The 22,263-nt window shown below is 40.3% G+C and overlaps 2 protein-coding genes and 1 long non-coding RNA gene across 5 annotated transcripts in view; 2 read left to right on the forward strand and 1 right to left on the reverse strand.

The window, feature by feature from the left end:
• rnf13 (ring finger protein 13) overlaps positions 1 to 2,451 on the forward strand; it is an 83,968-nt gene extending 81,517 nt beyond the window's left edge. The window contains exon 10 of the mRNA XM_062028007.1: positions 1 to 2,451. Coding sequence (XP_061883991.1) covers positions 1 to 371 — 371 coding nt within the window. The 3' untranslated portion in view covers positions 372 to 2,451.
• On the reverse strand, positions 2,209 to 14,731 carry LOC133635155 (profilin-2-like). 2 transcript variants are annotated; one of them, XM_062028009.1, is made up of 4 exons: positions 14,659 to 14,731; positions 13,808 to 13,957; positions 10,491 to 10,683; positions 2,209 to 2,925 (listed from the first exon to the last, which is right to left on the reverse strand). In XM_062028009.1, exons 2-4 carry the CDS (start codon positions 13,937 to 13,939, stop codon positions 2,828 to 2,830), a joined length of 423 nt encoding a protein of 140 aa, XP_061883993.1. In that variant the 5' UTR covers positions 13,940 to 13,957; positions 14,659 to 14,731; the 3' UTR covers positions 2,209 to 2,827. The 2 variants fall into 2 exon arrangements, with proteins under 2 accessions (XP_061883993.1, XP_061883992.1); XM_062028008.1 differs by having other exon boundaries at positions 14,573 to 14,721.
• LOC133635156 (uncharacterized) overlaps positions 13,576 to 22,263 on the forward strand; it is a 27,716-nt gene continuing 19,028 nt past the window's right edge. Inside the window, exons 1-2 of one of the 2 annotated variants that reach the window (XR_009822023.1) lie at positions 13,576 to 14,462; positions 17,036 to 17,147. This is a non-coding gene — a long non-coding RNA (uncharacterized LOC133635156). Of the gene's footprint in view, positions 14,463 to 15,441; positions 16,961 to 17,035; positions 17,148 to 22,263 lie in introns of those variants that run through there. The other variant, XR_009822022.1, reaches the window with a different exon arrangement.

Raw genomic sequence — 22,263 nt, forward strand, 5'->3', positions numbered from 1 at the left:
CCTACCACAGCAAGTGTGTGGACCCCTGGCTGACCAAGACCAAGAAGACGTGTCCCGTGTGCAAGCAGAAGGTGGTCCCCTCGCAGGACGACTCCGACTCGGAGGAGAGCGGCGGCGAAGAGAACGAGGAGGCGTCGGAGAGCACGCCCTTGCTGCGCTCGCTCGCCTCCACCAGCGCCCACTCCTTCGGCACCATGTCGTTGGCGTCCCCCTCGGACCAGGACCACGAGTCGTCCTCGGAGTACGAGTACGAGCTGGACAACAGCAGCAACAGCGAGGAGGAAGAGGACCAGGTCACCGTGGAAACGGTGGTGGTTCAGATGCAGCAGTCAAGTCCTGACAGCCAACAAGAAGAGCTGCTCCAAGCCTGAAACTAAAGACTGTATATACACACTCCATACTTGTCATTTATTGTACATACTCTAATGCACCTTCTGGACTCTCCTCCATCCAGCCTCTCTCTTTTTCACTAGACTGAAACATTTACCAAGGACTATCAGACAAAAGTTAACACATTCCTATGAAAAGAGAGTATTTTCAGATAAATTGTATTTAAAACATTAGGGGAAAAGTAGCTGCAATGTTCCAACTAAATTTACATTTCTGAGATGAATAGTATATTCCATAATGTTATGACTATAGAAAGTATTATGAGTAAGTCATTGCAAAAAAAACATTAGCGTAGTATGAGGCAAATATTTAATTTGCTTATTTTGAATTTCTCAAATTTAATGGAAGTGCATAGAAAAAAATCGTAACATTGCGATAAGAGTCAATATTTGATTAATATATTTACTCAAATCTCTTAAGATTAGCACAGTATTACCGTATTTTCCGCACTATAAGGCGCACCTAAAAACCTCCAATTTTCTTAAAAGCTGAGTGCGCCTTATATATGGACCAATATTGAGCCACAACAGGATGCATAAAGTAACCCCAGCCTCTACTGTAGCGTCTATTCTATGCGCCTTATAATGAACGTTTTAAAATAGGCCATTCATTGAAGGTGCGCCTTATAATCCGGTGCGCCTTAAAGTGCGGAAAATATGGTACAATAAATTACATGTAGAATTTGGGACAATAATATTCAGACAGATTATAGAATATTGCAAGAGGATAAACTGGAACATGACTGGATGCTTGTTTTTACACTAGAAATTTCTTGGGCAGATGTCAGATAATGATTGTAATCTTACAGTGAGGATGAAATATGACAGAATTGTGTCAAATATTAAATTATTGCAAGTATTGAGAGTACATGTTACAACAAACTAGTCTTAAAAGTGCAATTTTAGGAGAAAAAAATTCAAGGCGAGTTTTGTGACTGATTTTGAAAAGCCAAAGTTACACAACATTGTGAGAGCAGCAGATTTTATAAACATGTTTTTCATTTAAATAGCTTTTTTTGTAAGATTTCAAAATAAAATCACTTGCCTCACAAAACGATCAATGTTATTATACTGTTAGTCCTTGGTAAAACACAAATCACTGATGAAGGAACAGCATGTCTGTGCTAACATTGCTTTGACATTAACTTCTGCTTTCTCACTTGTCTCTTACGCTTGAAAAATAAAAGACATGTCATACTTTATTCCGGACTTAATGCCATTTTTTTTTTTTTAAAAAGGTTTTCCCAAGGTAAAATCGACGGTGACACAAATTGCATGGGAATATTCCCGGAAGAAGACGTGCAACAGTTGCTCTGGTTGGAATAAATTTATTTTGATCTGTCTGTAAACAAGGTGATAAATCAAAGTATGGCATTGTTGTTTGGATGCATTGACAGACTGTATCCCAGATACAAGAAACTAAATCAGCCAACGGGACCTTAAACAGATTTTTGATGAGTACAAATGTCCTTTAGGCCTAAAAGTGAAGCTGAAGCTTAAAAAAAAAAAAAAGAAAAAAAAGGGGGGTGCCAATGAAATAAGATTTCTAACATTATGGCACAGAATTTCTGATCGTTACTCCCATCTCCCAATGATGTTTAGCGGTTGGACGTTACAGTTAGCGGCCACTGAGCGTCGTGGCTCAGCGACGATGACAGAAGGCAATTTTTATTTATTCCACAGTTTCAGTTGTCAACACAGCACGAGGGCGCTCAAATGCAGGAGAAAGTGAAACTGGTTCACCTCCGCTGCATGTGAGCGGTAGAACAGAATCTGCTTGGTGTTGAACCAACACGACTACACTTGGTCCTATTTTAAAAAATAAAATAAAAAAAGTGGGGAAATGGCAACAATATTCATTACAGGAGCTGGCAAAAAAAAACGAAAACAAAAAAACACGATATTAAGTGCCTGAGCCAGTAACCGTGGAATGTCCGTTGCTGTGATTGGACAGGTGGAGTGGTGGCCAGGAGAGGAGAAGCTACCAGCGTCATTAGCCCAGCTGGTCCATAACCCCCTCCCCCACACTCACTTTGACTACGATCAATTTGGGGGGGGGGGGGGGGGGGGGGGGGGCAACAAACAAAGGGGGACACAAGCGAGACGGCGAGCAGAGAAATAAAACGCACGCCGTCTCTTCCAGGACGTGAAGGTTGGGGAGGAAGATGCCGTGAGCCCAGTTGGCAGCGCAGCAGACGTTGTTGGCCGTGTCGACTAAACCCAGACATTTTCAAGTTTGGCTTTTTTTTTTTGCTGGTCTTGGTGGAGAACAGAAGTGACGTCTTGAAGGGAGGAGGAACAAAAAGTGTGCTGGGGATGAGAACTGAAGAGGAAAGAAGGCAGAGAATGGGGGGGGGGGGACTAACTAGGACTGGAAGTGTGAAATGCATCAGGGTGGTAGATGGATGGTAGGTAGTAGGTGGGTGGATGGGATTGCTTTAATATCCCCTCTTCCTCAGGTAGTCGGCCATATCAAAAGCTTTCTTGTTGAGAATCCCTCCATGGATACCTTCTTTGCCCATGACCAAAACCAATACTGGAGTACAAAGGGAAAACAAAAAGAAGAAAAAATGATGACCTCAGTGCTGGAAAAGTCCAAATGAATGAGAACACAGTAGATGATCGCCACATGGAGGTTTAACCCTGTGCTGACAAGACTTTGGGAGGGGGGGGACACGGGGTGACCCCCTTTTTTTTTTGTCTAAGTAATTTTTTTCGCTTTTTGTTTGAGCCCCCCCCTCAAAGTACACATTAGCTAGTTCAAAAGTACAACTAAAACCCTGATTCCCGCAAGTATTTTGCCATCGTGTACGCCTTCTTATTCAAGCCGCCTCCATGGACGCCTTCCTTGCCCATTACCAACACCAAGACTGGAAGAAGGAGAGACAGAAGGGACACTTAGAGGAAGCGGACAGGGAGGAGGAGGACGTGGTGATCCGTCGGTCACGTGCAGCTAGTTGACAGAACACGCACTCGGGTGTGTAAAGCGGTGTCAGCAAAACATGCGCGGTGTAGCAACATGTGACAAGCATGGAGGACAAACAGACCAGTGCTATACAGGAAAAGTCATGCGAAGAAGTGGACAGAAGCGAGCACAAACAGAAGTTAGTAGGAATTTGGGCCATTAAAAGTTGGAAGCAGACTAGTGAACACAATGGAACCTCCTAGAAACACTTTTGTTGTTGGCGCCACAACACAAATGTGTGAAATAATCCATTTTTAGCTGCATTGCAATTCTAGCATGGTCAATTATAAAATCAACTACCGTATTTTTTCGGATTATAAATCGCTCCGGAGTATAAGTCGCACCGGCCGAAAATGCATGATAAAGAAGGAAAAAAAAACATAAGTCGCACTGGAGTATAAGTCGCATTTTTTGGGGAAATGTATTACATAAAACCCAACACCAATAATAGACATTTGAAAGGCAATTTAAAATAAATAAAGAATAGTGAACAACAGGCTGAATAAGTGTACGTTATATGAGGCATAAATAACCAACTGAGAACGTGCCTGGTATGTTAACGTAACATATTATGGTAAGAGTCATTCAAATAACTAACATATAGAACATGCTATACGTTTACCAAACAATCTGTCACTCCTGATCAATTTTCATAAGTACGGAAGTAGTAGCATCCTTTTTCCACAATGCACGTCTGCCATGACCCGCCCCCGCCTAATTTGTATTGGTTGACGTGTGTGTGATGATTGCTGATATACGCCTAGTCCAGGGTTGGGCAATTAATTTTTACCGGGGGCCGCATGAGCAACCAGAGCACTGCTGGAGGGCCACATCGACAATATTTCAATTAAATTTTGCTCAGTATTATTTTTTATATATACCGTAAGATAATTATAATAATTAATAATAATAGTAATACTTCAACATAGTGTGTGTAACAGCATTCCATGACTAATATAAATAAATTAACATTAATAATAAATGACAGTAAAATAAGCACACGTATGACTGAGGAGTCAGTGTAACTTTGTGTGGTGTTTGAGTTGTCCGACTTTTTGTGTGGCCATAAACGCACCAGTGGTTTAGTGCTATGAGTGTAGATGACAAGTTGGTTTTGGCCTGGTTTGTACGGCAGAAAATGACTATAGTTTTTCGAGATAGGAGTGTTTTACTCATGTTTTTGGTGTGGTTATGTCCGAATATAAACAGTTTTGCTCAATAAAGTGATCGATATAATTCCTGGCCTCGAAGCATCTCGATAGACGTTACAATAATTGAACGGTGTTCAATTGAACGGTGTTGACGAACACCGTTAGGGCCGCTTGTTGTCACTGTCACTCAAAGTTGCATTGCATAATTACATAGAATAAATATGTTTATTTTGTTTAGAATTCAGATGGGATTTGATTTGGTGGGCGGCATATTTGCTGTGCACAGCGGACGCTTGAGCAGTGTGCAATTGCGAAGGCACGCACCTTAGAGGGAACGTTGCTTGGCAGTCCATGTCTTGTTGGAAACATGTCATTCTTCATCAACTGTTCTCTTTTTAGCGTCTCGGGTGTAAACCGTGCATCACTTGTCGCTGCATGTGCACCTTCACTCACAGGTTACACACGGACATACGCTCATAAATAACACTTTTCAAAATAAAAGCAGCACAGTTGTATTGCGCGCACGACATAGATGGTTTTTCAACTTTATTTTGTAATTTGTGATTGCAGTTCACATTCACTCACAATCACGCGCATACGTCCACACGGAAGTAATACAAATAACGATTTTCAAAACAAAAGCAGCACCGTTGTATTGCACACTCGACAGATACTTTTTAAAATTTATTTTGTAATTTATTATTGGCCTCACGCGGGCCGGACAGGGACGGGCCGGATGCGGCCCACAGGCCACAGAATGCCCAGGTCTGGCCTAGTCTCTTACGTGAATGTTGATATTTACGGTAATGTGTTAATAATTTCACACATAAGTCGCACCCAACTATGAAAAAAACTGACTTAAATCCGAAAAATATGGTAGTAAACGTCAATCAATGGATGTAATTGTAATTGACTGCAGTGAACTACCTCACTGAGCTCCTTTATTATTATAGGCCACTTATACTTTTACACACGTTTCCATTCATTTAGTAAACATAGGAATTAATTTCACTGTTTATTAATATAAATGCACTGTTTTTAAAAGATGCAAGTGATAAAATAATTTAGTGAAATGAAAAAAGTTGAATTAAAGAAGCATCAGTAGTTGTCATGTTTGTTGTTGTCTATACGACATGGTATGAATAACAAAGGTTACTGCAGCCAAACTTCTACTTTAGTTTCTGTCAACTGGGCCTAGAATTATTTTTTTCCCCCACAAAAAAATCTGATTCATGATTTTTGCCCCTACTTTAAATACATTATCGAATACAAAATTACAGGTTTTTCCTTAATACTAATACCCAGAAAAAATAAAAATCTAGGTTTTCCTTTAAATTTATTTCATTTATTTATTTTAATAAATGGTACTGCATACCTTATTTGAGCAAAATCCTCATTTGTATGTTTTTTTTAGACCAGATATAATTTGGACTATGGAATAATTTTCAAATAAATGAAGTGCTTCCTTTGGGAAGCAATACTTCTGCTTGAAGAGAATACTTCTGTAAACAAAAAATTTAGTATTGCACGCAAATCTTCTACATTGAAATCAATAAAGTGCAAACTTCTGTCTTGGATAACCAAGTAAAGTAAGTAAAATCAACACGTCAGATATTAACGATTGTTTCAGCATTGTGTACTATTGTTCTTACTCACATGTAGCTAAAATCACAGAACTTTGTGTGGCAGTGAACGCCTGCACACACTTTTCGATTCTGTTCAGATATGAATACACAGATGAGGTTTTAATACTAGTTAGTACTCGCCCACTTGCGTTGCCACCACAGCACTGTACGGCCATTGTGGCTGTTGGTGCTGCAGAAATTTGCCTAACAAACGACCGGATGCAGTTCCTTCTTACTTCCTTGTCCATGAACCCAACACTTGTTGCACCTAATACGTTTGCTATTTTGTGTACGGTAACTCGGGCTACGCTAACAGCCAATCAGGTAACAGCATCAATGATCAAGTTTGCTTGCGCGATCTAGTTGTCTCACGGTTTATTCTTTACATAAATGAATGCTGCAGAGAGTGAAGCAATTGTGGATAAAACAGGAAGTGTCACTTGGACAGTGTGGCATTTTTTTGGATTTTTCCAGGTACGTGGATTGGCAACACTTAATTGTCCCGAGTGTGTGAATGTTGTCTGTCTGTGTTGGCCCTGCGATGAGGTGGTGTGTTGTCCAGGGTGTACCCCGCCTTCCACCCAAATGCAGCTGGGATAGGCTCCAGCATCCCCCGCGACCCCAAGCGGTAGAAAATGGATGGATGGACAGTGTGGTCTGTAAGTTATGCAAGGTGCTCGTTCCCACCAAGACCGGTAATACACCCCCACCTTAGCTGAGCTTACCCTTTACAGCACAGCTGTAACTTCCTGGCACTAAACCTGCAGAAAATACTTATTTTCAGGTTTCCCTTTTCACACTATTTTTTTACACTTTATCGCTCAGTACTAACAGAAACCATTAGTGCTAGGTGAGAGTTTTCACGCAATATCACAAGGTATGATTTTTATTTAGAAGCCACCTGGGGCAAAAATAAAGAAAGGGAGCCTTTACAATTAGGGCTGTGAATCTTTGGCCACAATTCGGGTAAAATGAATTATTGATGCATCTTTAATTTATGTATATTGATGCAGTTTCACATTTATTTTAATTTCACTAAATGAGCGTCTATCACTTACAACTTTTAAAAACCGTCACATTTATAAAAGTCATAATAACGGGTGCAAAACTGATACATAAGTGTCCTATAAGGAAGTGGTTGGATCTCAGGGAGGTGGCCTACTGCAGTCAGCCTAAGTTTAGAAGTGTCTGCATTACTTTATTTACAATAAATAATCAATTGACGTTTACTAATCAATTTTAGAATGTCCGAATTGCGATGCATCTTAAAAACAATTTAGTAACTACAGTGTTTCCCACACATTCATTTATTTGTGGCGGCCCGCCACGAAAGACTTAAGGCCGCCACGAATAGATTTTTTTTTGTCCTGTCCAGCTTCTCAGGCAAATCATATAGTTGATGAAGATGCCCATATCGGCTGGTCAGATTTACTTTACAAAAGAGAAGTGTAGGATCAAGATCTTTGGAGCTCTTTGTTCAGTGGATCAGATGTTTGATGAAGCTGTGTGTCTTATCTACCACCACTAGTGTTTTCTGTTTATTTGTTACTGACTGTGGCAGGACACCTCTGCCTCTGCCTCACTTTATGTTGCTGGTAAATAATATGGTTGTACTAGTAGGCTAAAGTTAAATTATTTAGTATGCACTAATTAAAGGGGCAGAGCTTTAAGAGACATTTTAGCTTTTATATTTTTATAAGATATATTTTTTGTAAGAACCACAATTAATAAATATATTTCAGTGAATAACTTATTGTTCAAATCTGTATATAAATATGTACATAAAGTGTTGTAATCATATTGTAAAATGGATGGATGGACGTTTAAAACAAAACTGTTATTAATTAGTAAGTAGCCCTTTTAGAGAAAATCATATTGTAGTAAATTATGCAAATTACTTGATGTGATGGTGACCACGCCCATAGCCACGCCCCCACCGCCACAGGTATCTTGGCAGTTTATGGGAAACACTGCACTATTCTATTTAGAATTGATTCTGGATTGAATATCAATACTTTAATAATGGGTGCCAATTATATGATTAATTACTACTGGATGGACAGGACAAATACTAAAAAGATTTTTGTAATCTGTTAAGAATCATTACAAATAATCGCGATTCATTTAAAAATCTATTTTTGTACACCTTCACTTACTGGCATGAAATGGTAAATGGGTCACACTTTCATAGCGCTTTTCTACCTTCAAGGTACTCAAAGCGCTTTGACGCCATTTCCACATTCACACACTGATGGCGGGAGCTGCCATGCAAGGCCCTAACCACGACCCATCGGGAGCAGGGGGCAGAAGCTGGGGATCGAACCAGGAACACTCAAGTTGCTGGCACGGCCGCTCTACCAGCAGCTTGTTGAAGTGCTCGGTGAACCACACACTTCATGATAATCATGCTATGTAATCTGACTTTTTAGTGATGACGACACAGGTGCAAGATCACCAAAGACGGCAGCCAGAACTCTGGAGGTACTTTTGTTCACGTGATGCACACAGCCCTGCAGTCAAGCGCAGCAGGAAGAACAAAGGGCACACTTTTGGCCTTCACAATAAAATGGCTGTGTGTTACATCATGTCTGGGACTGCGCTACAAAATAGGGGTCCAAAAATTGTATTTTGTACTTGCAGAAACGATACCTTAATGGAATTCGCAGTGGAGCATTCCAATCCTGGTATTTCAAAATTGCACATTTGAGACTGAGCTTGAAAAGTTGTCGATGGCGAAGAGAAAAATTTGCATTTGTGATTTTGTAACATTATTTAAGTCAGTCTCTTAATTGTTGGGCCGCCAAAATAAATGTCAGCAGTAATCTGTTGTAATACACTTTTCCACCACTTGTGGCAGTAAGGACAATCTCAAATCAAAAGTTTAAGCGCAAACATGATGAATAAAGTGGCGAAACTTTGTTTTAATTTGCACTTTTGACAAGTTGTTACAAAACAATTTAGCGCAACATATTTTAACAATTTAGCGCAACATATTTTTATGTAAATGCATTTTCTGTTAGTTGTTTATGAGTCCCTTCTTATGCAGTATATTTGGTTAGTACCGTATTTTTCGGACTATAAGTCGCAGTTTTTTTTTTCCCATAGTTTGGCCGGGGGTGCGACTTATACTCAGGAGCAACTTGTGTGAAATTATTAACACATTACCGTAAAATATCAAATAATATTATTTAGCTCATTCAAGTAAGAGACTAGACGTATAAGATTTCATGGGATTTAGCGATTAGGAGTGACAGATTGTTTGGTAAACGTATAGCATGTTCTATATGTTATAGTTATTTGAATGACTCTTACCATAATATGTTACGTTAACATACCAAGCACGTTCTCAGTTGGTTATTTATGCGTCACATTACGTACACTTATTCAGCCTGTTCACTATTATTTATTTTAAATTGCCTTTCAATTGTCTATTCTTGGTGTTGGGTTTTATCAAACAAATTTCCCCAAAAAATGTGACTTATACTCCAGTGCGACATATTTTTTTCCTTCTTTATTATGCATTTTCGGCCGGTGCGACTTATACTCCGGAGCGACTCCGAAAAATACGGTAAATGCATTTTCTGTTAGTTGTTTATGAGTCCCTTCTTATGCAGTATATTTGGTTAGTACTTATTTTTCGAGTCAGCCTGACCTAACCTATGTCAAATAATCTTTGTGCTTAAGGTAGTGTCATATCATTTGAAAATGTAAACCAAGTAGAGTAATAATGCAGTGTTAATATTTGAGTTAGTCATTTTGATAAGTGAAAAAGGTTAAGAACCCCGGATTTAGGTGAAGGTTGAATTGTAATCTTTATAACCTTATGAATGGAATCAAATCGATTGAGAAAACAGGCAATGATACCCAACCCTAATAATCATACCTATAAAAACACCACTAGGTGACAATATCAGTTATAAACTGGTTTGAGGACAACTTCCACTTGTAAAGCATGTGCTTTAATGTTGACATTTCTAGCACACGTAGATGAAGGGTTTATCATGGCGACCATTTGGGCCTAGGAAATAAAACAATTTGGAGGTTCCACTGTGTTTTGTAATTAGCAATTAGGGAGCACATGCGCATCTCAAGACAGTTCGGGTCCCCGGAGGCAACGAGAATCCATGGAATTCAAAAGTTTGTGACAATGTGTGAAACCCCAGCGCAATGATGGCAAATGACCCCCAGTCAGTGTGTGGCCACAATTTACTGAAGGAGGCACACGTTTATATTTGAAAGCTATTCTCCTCCATCCTTACGCATGTTTAACTTCAATGTATTTTACATGCATGACTACAGACAGGACTAGGGCGACTTAAAACTAATTTTTTTTTATTTTTTTAAAATCACAATGACTCACCTTTGTCAGCTCTGCCTACAGAAACATTGAATGTGGGCTCTCCTCCTTGACTCTTTGTCCGGATGTCCATTGTCCAGTCACCATCACTTTGGAGGCTATCTCTGATCACGGAGCACTTCTTATTGCCTACGGTCAGCCCGCTGGTGAGCAAACACATGCGGTCCTTTCCCACTAGCGCGTCAATTTCGGCACACTAGAAGGAAATCGCATCAAGTTAGGACATTCATATCCAGGTAAGCCATTAAATCAAAATGGTCTACTTTGACTCACAGTAACAAAAAAAACTGAGCATGCAGTTAATAACTGTCCTCCATCGTTCATTGTAGGGCTGCAACAACTAATCGGTTATCAAAATAGTTGGCGATTAATTTAGTCATTGATTCGTTGGAATTATGCTATGCGCGGAGGCTTTTTTGTTTTTGTTTTGTAAACCTTTATTTATAAACTGCAACATTTACAAACAGCTGAGAAACAATCAAAATAAGTAAAAAAACAGTACAAAACAGCGCCAGGGCGGCGCTGAGGCTACGTCTCATGAGGTGGCGTAAGCTAGCCAATGATGTGTCATGTGCAGCTCACGTGACGACGCAGTCTCCTTTGCTGGAAACGTTCAAAAAATGGCGCAGGAAAACAGTACGGATAGTTCAGCGGAAAAACATCTTGAGGTTTTTGCTTCAATGGAGAAAAGTGTACGACCTAAGTCGTCAAAAGTGTGGGAACACTTTACTTTAAAGACTTCAAAGAAGACAGTTTCCTGCAAAACGGCACGGAAGTACAACATTGCTTCAGGAGCAACTGAAAAGGAAACATGTTGGAGCCATGGATGAAGGTACCTCACGGTACGTAACTTTTTAAGTCCATAGTGGCAACAGGCATTCATGAGTTCAGCTTTTTTGTGGGCAATGTTAACGTTATGCCTTTGTTGCAACGCGGGGCTGATAATGTGTCTCCGGCACATTTGACTCTATTTTGAGAGACAAAACGCACGGTTACCAATTTCGAAATCAACGTAACGGACAGAAATATCTCAGGTTGGTTTCATAATGGATCAATGTAGCCGGGCCCGATAAAGCTACATAAATATATTTAGATTTGAGTGACGCTTTCGTATAAACGCAATATTTCTTGCTATTATTCAGAGGCAGCCTAAAATGAATCCTTTATTATTCACAACAAACGTGTACAATATCTGATTCAGTTCTGATGAGTTACATTTCTGTGTTATTATTGGTGTATGCTGCATCCCCAATGTCCAGAACATGGTGCCAGTATGCTGGGGTTTTTTTTCAATAAAATACTGGAAAGGATAGAAATGTAGTTTGTCACTTTTATCCGATAATTAATCAAAGTAATAAGACAAGATTAATCGATTATCAAATTAATCGTTAGTTGCAGCCCTAGTTCATTGCAAGGGCTTGAATAGCACATTGTAAAAACATGCAAATGTTGAGCTTGACTGAAGGGACAAGCCGTAGAAAATGGATGGATGAAGGATATTCACACGCACACACACACAAAAAACTCCTCTACCAACAAAGGCGTTGCCCTAAACTCCAAGCAGAAGTGCAGAGTCACAGCACATGCAAGCATTCAGGAAGAGGAATTGCTACGAAGTGCTAGCCTCAAGTCAGCATTGAGACAATCCAAGTGGAATAACGCCAAGACAACTCAGAGCTGGAACAAAATATCTGCCTTCATTTTGTCTGACGAAAACTATTTCTTTATTTTAAACAGTTATAGCATGCATTTACACAACGATGCTAATGCTAGCTAGCTGTCCTGTTTAAACGGTGATGAAAACGAAAAGCATAACATACATAAATATAAATCGGAATAATTACTTTTAGAACGCGTGACAATAGTCTACAAAGTATTTATTTGTATTTTAAGCTGTTTTGAAGACTTTAGCGTTGATGCGCATGCTCGGTAGCGTTGGGTGGCTCTTTGACAAAGCAGCTAAACACCGGTCGCATGCTACTTTGAAAAACGCTTTTTTTTCTTCTTAAAGAAAGACACCAGAGGGGTACATTAAAAAAAAGTGAACTAATAAAAATGTTCTTTTGACCAGAGGGGTACATTAAAAAAAAGTGAACTAATAAAAATGTTCTTTTGTGGAAGAACTGTGATTCGCCGTATGGAATGTATAGCCCATGACTACACAACGTGTTGACAAATGTATTGCAAAATGGAGGCGCTTGCAAAAGGGAATGACTCGAATTGACAATTCCACGAACAAACGTGGCCATTCCGGCTATTGTCGTCAAATTGGAATACCTAACATAGTAAAAAAAAATCACGTCGCTAATACGAACGCCGTCTGCGGCAAAAACTCAAAACGAGCCTCCATGCCCGAATGAATAAAACGAGTGTGCGGCCGCCATCTTGGAAGATGCGGGGGGACGCGACCGGCATTAAACTACAGGAAAAAGACCTAAAATGAGGCGCTAACTCTGCGCAAATGCCGCTAAAGCACTCATTTTCCAAATGAAAATGACAGGCCTGGTTTTTTTTCTAAAGCTAACATTAAGCTAATGGGGTTGTACCGTCACATGTTCCCTATCGACATGCTTTTGTTCGCAAGACGCGTAAATATAACTATTCGTTTTATTCATTACTTCGATTTCAAATAAAGTTGCCACAATTGCATAACTTAATGAAGAACGTGTCTCTTATGGGTTCCGGCTAAAGTGCGCGTTAGCGGACGCCCAATGGTCAACGCCTGCTAACATGCTTGCGTTGCTCGTTTGAAAAAGTAACAATTGTGAGAATAAAGTTAAAGTACAAATAATTGTTACACACTAGGTGTGGTGAAATTACACTCTGCATTAGACCCATCCCCTTGGGAGGTGAGGGGAGCAGTGAGCAGCAGCGGTGGCCGCGCTCGGGAACCATTTTGGGTGATTTAACCCCCAATTCCAACCCTTGAAGCGGGGTGCCAAGCAGGGAGGTAATGGGTCCCATTTATGTAGCTCTCAGGGCTGACACGCTAACCACAAGGCCACGGAGCAGGTCGCTAACGCCTGCTAACATGCTAGCGTTGCTTTTTGTTTATTAAAAAAATAAAAAACAGTTGTGAGAATAAAAAGGCACATTTGCGTCACACTTCGCGACAATTCCAGCAAGGTAGACGTGAGAGTTAGTGCCGAAAAGACGGGCTGGGTTGAGCCGGGAGCCGTGAAGTGTGAGCACCGGATACCATGTGTGCGACATGCCTCACCCCTTGTCCGACAAGGCCTGGCCCATGCAGGGGGGGAAACATGCGACAAAGACGGCAAACAGTGTTGGATAACAATTTTTAAAAAGCCGAGTGTACTCACCGTCATGCTGGAAAACGCGCCACCGGGAGATGACGCCCAGACGTATTTGGATTCGCAAGTGTGACCGATAATGGCCGCGTCCTGGCAGTTGCCATCGGCCATCAGATTGTCCACGTAAGATTGCCAGGACATGTTTTCTGAGGATGGAGTCTAAAGATAAAAAAAAAAAAGACAAAAAGTTCACAGACGCCTCTCGAACCACGAAGGGAAGCTGGAGAATGCGAGCACTGCTTCAATGGCTTCCAACAAGCGGAGGGAGGGGGGAAAAAAGCACCCGGCTTCGTCAAGTCCCGGCTTTCTTCTAGACCTGCCAACCAAGAGAATGCAGCTGCGGCTAGACAAGCGCTTGGGTGTAGTCCTGGTTAAATCACTCCGCGAGGGTGGTTATTGGCCCGCTGCTTCATTGCGTAATATAGCAGGCGGCGGATGAATACACGACCTATTTTACCTTGTGATTAGTACTGTTTTTACCAATTTACACCTACATATTAATGCCCTGACATTCGAATAAAAACGATGAATCACAACATGTATCGACATATCACCTAACATAAAACATTCATGTTTTTTAAACATATGCCCATTTCTCTTTGATTCTAGAATTTTCTACTAGGAAGTCCGAAAAAAGGCAACCGGAAGCTCCACGTTAGTAACTGTAAGTGAGAGCCGAAGTTGTAATATATTGTTGTTTTTAGCGTCAACTCGACGGTCTATGTCACGTTTTTGTACAAAGCAGTGTGGAAAAAAAGACAAATCGAACATTACCTTGAATCGCTCGGTAGGAGTCGTTAATGGTGGGCTAACAACAGGCAGCGTGTGTGTGTGTGTGTGTGTGTGTGCTGTAATGTTACCACATCTGTGCCCCTTCGTCGATGTCAGCACGACAAAAGTGTTCTAGATAAAGACTTTAATGTCTGTGATGTTTAAAAAAAACGTACGTTTGTGCTTTGTCCATCCGGTAAAATGCCACGTTACTTAATTATTTTTATTATCTTCTCCTTGTCCCATGATCCAAAGGGCAGAAAACACAACGATGAAGTTAGTAGTATTTTGGAACCTTCTAGACCTTTTGGCTCTTTAAGATAAAATTCAATACCAGGATATTTGAATTGCTTTATTGTGTATCCAAAAAGTACAAAAAAAATACATTCAATAGCCTCACATGGATTTATGTTTATACATTTATGAATCATTTTATGATTATCTAGCCTATGGCCAATACAAGCCCAAAATTCAGTGTATCACAAAATGTAAACAAAAATTGTCAAAAGGTTTAAAAATAGAAAACTACTAGTTAATGTTCTTAATCAGCAAATTGATTAAGAACATTAACTAGTAGTTTTCTAATTTAGTCTCTTGATCTCTATGAATCATTTTGATGATTATATAGCCTAGCCAATACAAGCCCAAAATTCAGGGTATCACAAAATGTAAACAAAAATTGTCAAAAGGTTTAAAAATAGAAAACTACTAGTTAATGTTCTTAATCAGCAAATTGATTAAGAACATTAACTAGTAGTTTTCTAATTTAGTCTCTTGATCTCTATGAATCATTTTGATGATTATATAGCCTATAGCCAATACAACCCCAAAATTCAGTGTATCACAAAATGTAAACAAAAATTGTCAGAAGGTTTAAAAATAGAAAACTACTAGTTAATGTTCTTAATCAGCAAATTGATTAAGAACATTAACTAGTAGTTTTCTAATTTAGTCTCTTGATCTCTATGAATCATTTTGATGATTATATAGCCTATAGCCAATACAACCCCAAAATTCAGTGTATCACAAAATGTAAACAAAAATTGTCAAAAGGTTTAAAAATAGAAAACTACTAGTTAATGTTCTTAATCAGCAAATTAAGTACAAAAACTTCCTTTGCCTTTATTTAGTCTCTTGATCTCTATGAATCATTTTGATGATTATATAGCCTATAGCCAATACAACCCCAAAATTCAGTGTATCACAAAATGTAAACAAAAATTGTCAAAAGGTTTAAAAATAGAAAACTACTAGTTAATGTTCTTAATCAGCAAATTACGTACAAAAACTTCCTTTGTCTCTTGATCTCTGAATCATTTTGATGAGGACGACGTGGCGAAGTTGGTAGAGTGGCCGTGCCAGCAATCGGAGGGTTGCTGGTTACTGGGGTTCAATCCCCACTTTCTACCATCCTAGTCACGTCCGTTGTGTCCTTGGGCAAGACACTTCACCCTTGCTCCTGATGGCTGCTGGTTAGCGCCTTGCATGGCAGCTCCCGCCGTCTGTGTGTGAATGGGTGAATGTGGAAATACTGTCAAAGCGCTTTGAGTACCTTGAAGGTAGAAAAGTGCTATACAAGTACAACCCATTTATTATTTATTATTATATAGCCTATAGCCAATACAACCCCAAAATTCAGTGTATCACAAAATGTAAACAAAAATTGTCAAAAGGTTTAAAAATAGAAAACTACTAGTTAATGTTCTTAATCAGCAAATTAAGTACAAAAACTTCCTTTGCCTTTATTTAGTCTCTTGATCTCTCCTAAAATCTATTCATATTTGCCCAATATTTTAATTTATTGAGGACCGGCTTCCTCCCACCTCCAAAGACATGCACCTGGGGATAGGTTGATTGGCAACACTAAATTGGCCCTAGTGTGTGAATGTGAGTGTGAATGTTGTCTGTCTATCTGTGTTGGCCCTGCGACAAGGTGGCGACTTGTCCAGGGTGTACCCCGCCTTCTGCCCGATTGTAGCTGAGATAGGCTCCAGCGCCCCCCGCAACCCGAAGGGAATAAGTCGTAGAAAATGGATGGATGGATGGAGGTGGACCTGTACAGTATGGGAGGGAGAAAGTGTAAGTCATAGTTTTCTCAAGTCATCATTAAAGGTGCCATATATAATAATTTCATGTCAAGTCATTAAATGGCCCTGATATGTCAAAAGGCATTAATATATCATGTTCTTTTCGAATACCTCTATAACTGATAAAAGTAGTTCCGCCGGGATATGCTCATTTCAAAATGAGATATTTACAGCCCTGAAATCTTGTTATTGTTTTTATTTCGATGTCCCGCCCTCCACCCTTTGACCAATTAGAAAGTCTGTGAGTGTGTCAAATCCAGGTTGCCAGTTACATAGCGCCCTCTTCGTCTGGCTACTGCCACCGGTAAAGTTACTAAACATGTCAGACCTTAGTAAGTATAAAAGGTGTCGTTACCGATTCTCAACTTATTCATGACAGAGCCAGGAACAAAATGAGGATGTGTATCGGGGATGCCTTTGAAAGATGGAGACGATTGAAGGCAAAGATTCTTTCATCTGACGCCAAACATTGCTAATTTCCTTCTTGATAGGTAAGTAAGGCATTTACGTTTTACTTGTAATAAATGGAAATTGACATTTCGTATGTAAAGTATATTGTCCAATACAGTCTTTGATCTTGTCTAACAAAGCTAGTATGTTCGTGCAACGAATGCTTAGTTTGAGGTGCTTAGCTCCTAGTGTAATGCTTAGCATGCTAGCCCAGTTAATGACACATCGACATATAGGCTAACGGGGGAAATATATGCCCGTTAGCCTGTATGTCGATGTGTATTCCAACTGACAGGGCAAATGTATATTTCCGACAAATAAAACCTATGTGGATATGGGTAGTTTCAGTGCCTATTTTGTTCTCAATATGCTGATACGCTGAGGAAATGGGTTCCAACATTGGCACGGCTGTCATGGCAATGTGAAACATATGGAGACAGCCAAATCACATGATAAAAGAATTCCTCATTCCTGTTTGCATATTGTGGACTACATGTACCAAGTTATATGGCAATCTGAATCGTTTGAAACAGTAGCCTACAGGCATACCTTGGTAAAATGTTTCCTCTTTAGTTTTGGGCATACATTAGGCTGCTAAGCATGCTCTATTTATTTCCACCAGTATAAGCATTGCTAGCGTTGGTTGCAGTGTGTTTTAGTCTTTGTTTTCTGATTGTCCTGACAATAACCATATGATTGCCATTTAATGTGATATTCTACGCAAGCATGACATACATCTTCCTAAAAATAGTCTAATTTCTGTGTGAAATTTGTTGGTTAGAGATTTGTTATTGACAAAACGCTTGTCTATTCAGCTATCATGGTTCCAGCGCCTCAACCCCTAGTAAGAGGCAGTGGAAGTTTGAAGTTCCTTGGAGTAGCCCAGTCGATCGAGCTGGATTTGGCTGCGTATCTGGCAACCTCAGTCAGGGAGAGGGGTAGGAGACTACAGAATTTTGACGGTGATTGCAGTACCATTTTTGGCCAGATTATTACATATGGCTCTTTTAATTCTTTGTGCTCAATCAGTCGTTCTTAGATTCAAGGTTTTTGTTTGGAAATGTCAAATGGTGATTTGCTTGTAGTATTGTTAAATGTTGGAAAACTCAAATCTAGTAAAGTAGTGTTTTCGGTGTGTTGCTCAAAATCAAGCTTTGATGCTGGAATTTAGACTGCTTAAAGGCCTACTGAAATGAAATTTTGTTATTTAAACGGGGATAGCAGATCCATTCTATGTGTCATACTTGATCATTTCGCGATATTGCCATATTTTTGCTGAAAGGATTTAGTAGAGAACATCGATGATAAAGTTCGCAACTTTTGGTCGCTGATAAAAAAAAGCCTTGCCTGTACCGGAAGTAGCGTGATGTCGCAGGTTGAAAGGCTCCTCATATTTCCCCATTGTTTACACCAGCAGCAAGAGCGATTCGGACCGAGAAAGCGACGATTACCCTATTAATTTGAGCGAGGATGAAAGATTCGTGGATGAGGAACGTGAGAGTGAAGGATTACAGTGCAGTGCAGGACGTATCTTTTTTTGCTCTGACTGTAACTTATGTTCAAGCTGGCTCATTGGATTCCACACTTTCTCCTTTTTCTATTGTGGATCACAGATTTGTATTTTAAACCACCTCGGATACTATATCCTCTTGAAAATGAGAGTCGAGAGCGCGAAATGGACATTCACAGTGACTTTTATCTCCACGACAATACATCGGCGAAGCACTTTACCTACGGAGCTAACGTGATAGCATCGTGCTTAACTGCATATAGAAACAGACGAAATAAGCCCCTGACTGGAAGGATAGACAGAAGATCAACAATACTACCAAACTCTGGACCTGTAACCACACGGTTAATGCTGTACCGCCTGGCGAAGCCTAGCTATGCTGTTGCTAACGACGCCATTGAAGCTAACTTAGCTACGGGACCTCGACAGAGCTATGCTAAAAACATTAGCTCTCCACCTACGCCAGCTCTCATCTGCTCATCAACACCCGTGCTCACCTGCGTTCCAGCGATCGACGGCGCGACGAAAGACTTCACCCGATCATCGATGCGGTCGGCGGCTAGCGTCGGATAGCGCGTCTGCTATCCAACTCAAAGTCCTCCTGGTTGTGTTGCTGCAGCCAGCTGCTAATACACAGATCCCACCTACAGCTTTCTTCTTTGCAGTCTCCATTGTTCATTAAACAAATTGCAAAAGATTCACCAACACAGATGTCCAGAATACTGTGGAATTTTGCGATGAAAACAGAGCTGTTTGTATTGGGATACAATGATGTACCAATACTTCCGCTTCAACCATTGACGCGCATACGTCATCATACCTAGACGTTTTCAGCCGGAAGTTTTCCGGGAAATTTAAAATTGCACTTTATAAGTTAACCCGGCCGTATTGGCATGTGTTGCAATGTTAAGATTTCATCATTGATATATAAACTATCAGACTGCGTGGTCGGTAGTAGTGGGATTCAGTAGGCCTTTAAAGGGGAAATGTACTTTTTGGAGTTTTGCTTATCATTCACAATCCCTATGTAAAACAAGAACACATGTTTTTCTTCTTTTGTGCATTCTAATTCGTAAAATACGGCAAGTACGAGGTGGCTAACAATGCAGCTAATGGGAGTACACTATTCCGCCCATAAAGCCCTCTAAAATACATCCAAAAACCACCAACAGTACCCCATTTACATCTTGTGACCTGAATGTTAAACTATCTGCGATATTGTTATTATACGTGCTAGAACAGACAAAACTTTTTAGTGGGCCGTGATCACAGAGGTAATTGAATTGCTGCTACATTGACATACTGAGGTGCTGCATCGCCTCTGAATTTGTGAAAGGAACACACTGGAGCTCTTGTGAAAAGAGCGCATGCACTTTTTGCGTCGGATGAAAAGAGCACAGCTCCCTCCCCCCATTCTTACCACATTCTACAGAGGCACTATAGAGAGCTTACTGACCAACAGCATCTCTGTCTGGACTGGAGTCTGCAGTGCCTCAGACTGGAAGTCTCTGCAGAGAGTGGTGAGGACGGCGGAAAAGATCATCAGGACTCCTCTTCCTCCTATCCAGGGGATCGCAAAAAGCCGCTGCCTGACCAGGGCTCAGAAAATCTGCAGAGACTCCTCCCACCCCCACCAAGGACTGTTTTCACTGCTGGACTCTAGGAAGAGGTTCCGCAGCCTCCGAAGCAGAACCTCCAGGTTCTGTAACAGCTTCTTCCCTCAGGCCGTAAGACTCTTGAATGCATTAAGTAATCCCCTCAATTCCCCCCAAAAATGGATTAACTCGCTGGAATATAAAGACAATATAACATACATCCATAAACCTGGAAGCATATGCAAAAGTGGAATATATTTATCTATACTGTAATCTATTTATTTTTATCTGCACCTTATGGCTCTTTTATCCTACACTACCATGAGCTAATGCAACAAAATGTCGTTCTTATCTGTACGGCAAAGTTCAAATTTGAATGACAATAAAAGGAAGTCTAAGTCTAAGTCTCTAAGTCTAATGTTCAATTTAGAGAAGAAGACAGGAAGACAATAGCTTTTCCAAAAAGTATTTGTTGGTACTTTTCAAGGATATACCACAACTGCATATAATAGGCACATAAGCAAATTGCTTGCACTATTTCAAACGTGGGTTTTATTTCAGTTTTTTTTCTTGGTTCTGGGAGAACCTGTTCAGAGGACTGTACAGCTGGAACTCAAACTGAGTCAGCTAATGCTGTGTTAGCATGCGCATCTTGCTTGCACCACTTCGAAATGTGATCATTTTTCTAAATACTGCATGGTTATAAGAAGTATGTATATATAACATACACATAAACATAGTTCTATCAAAAATAGTTTAAACAAAAGTACAGCGATAAAACTCTTCAAAATTAAATCAAATTATATTCAACAATAAAAACTTAAACTAAAAAGTCACTGTCGGTTTCAGACAAGGCCACTTGAATATGGAAGAAAAACCTGGAAGTTCTAGTGTTATAGTGGTTGGTTATTAGAAAATGTTTAAAAAGTCAATCAACCATCAATTTCAATAATGCCAATGCAGATCTTATTATTTGTAAGGTTAAATGTGAATACTGTACATAGTAAATACTGAAGTTGTCCCGTTCCAGATCATTGGATGGGACTATCGGCTGATATTTTCCTTTTTAAACTGATCTGCAATCTTTAACGCAGCTGTGTCCCAGCATTTACATGGCTAAAGATTGTACTCGCGTGAAAGAGTCCTTTGAAAGGGCTGCATGCTCAGGGAGACACAATGACATTTCCATATTCCTTGTTACGCACATGCAGGACTTGCATGAATTCCAGGACGGGGTGTGTCTTGCTACAACACCGGCTCCTATTAGAGCAAACTGCAACTAACGAGTCGTGTATACACACAGGGGCGGATTAAGAAATTTTGGCCCCCTGGGCCTGACATGGTCTTGGCCCCTCAACCCCCCGCGCGTGTGGGCGCACACACACGCACGCACTATGCAAGAAATACTGTATACTGTGAACAGACATGCACACTGTACTGTACAGAAGAGTGCACATACTGCACACACACTATTAGGTATACCACACAGACACTGACAAGCACAGGTTTCACACAGACACAGGGGGAGGGGATAAATGGCCTAAAAATAAACATTTTTGAAAATGATTACGCCCACTTCAGTGATGGTGCATTGGGTCATTTGAGAGATATTATGTATTGGAAGTTGGTAGCTATCATGAAATAAACCCCCCAACCCACCCAAAAAACTAAATCGGACATGATTTTTGCCCCCTTTTCCTCCCTTCTATCATTAAAAATAAAATAATATCTTAGGAAAACACATTGGCATAACGGCAGCTGTGCAGCAAATTGAGGCTCAAAGTCTGTATCTATTTGTGGTTAAGCTTGAGGAGAAGGAGAAAGGTAAAATGATAACATGCATCGGAGAGCACCACAAAGAAAGGTGTAGGCCAGTTCATGGTACAAGGGCTGCATGCAGGTCAAGATAGCCCATTTCCAAGAATGCTATAGTGGCTGGACAGGCACTGGACATGTCCTGAACTCAGTGTCAGACGTGGCTGCCGAATACTTGGATGAAGTGAAGCAGCTGACAGATCTCATGCTGCCCCATCTGAAGACTGTCCTGGCCAG

Source organism: Entelurus aequoreus, linkage group LG19 (genome assembly GCF_033978785.1).
Source record: "Entelurus aequoreus isolate RoL-2023_Sb linkage group LG19, RoL_Eaeq_v1.1, whole genome shotgun sequence".
Classification (NCBI taxonomy): domain Eukaryota; kingdom Metazoa; phylum Chordata; class Actinopteri; order Syngnathiformes; family Syngnathidae; genus Entelurus; species Entelurus aequoreus.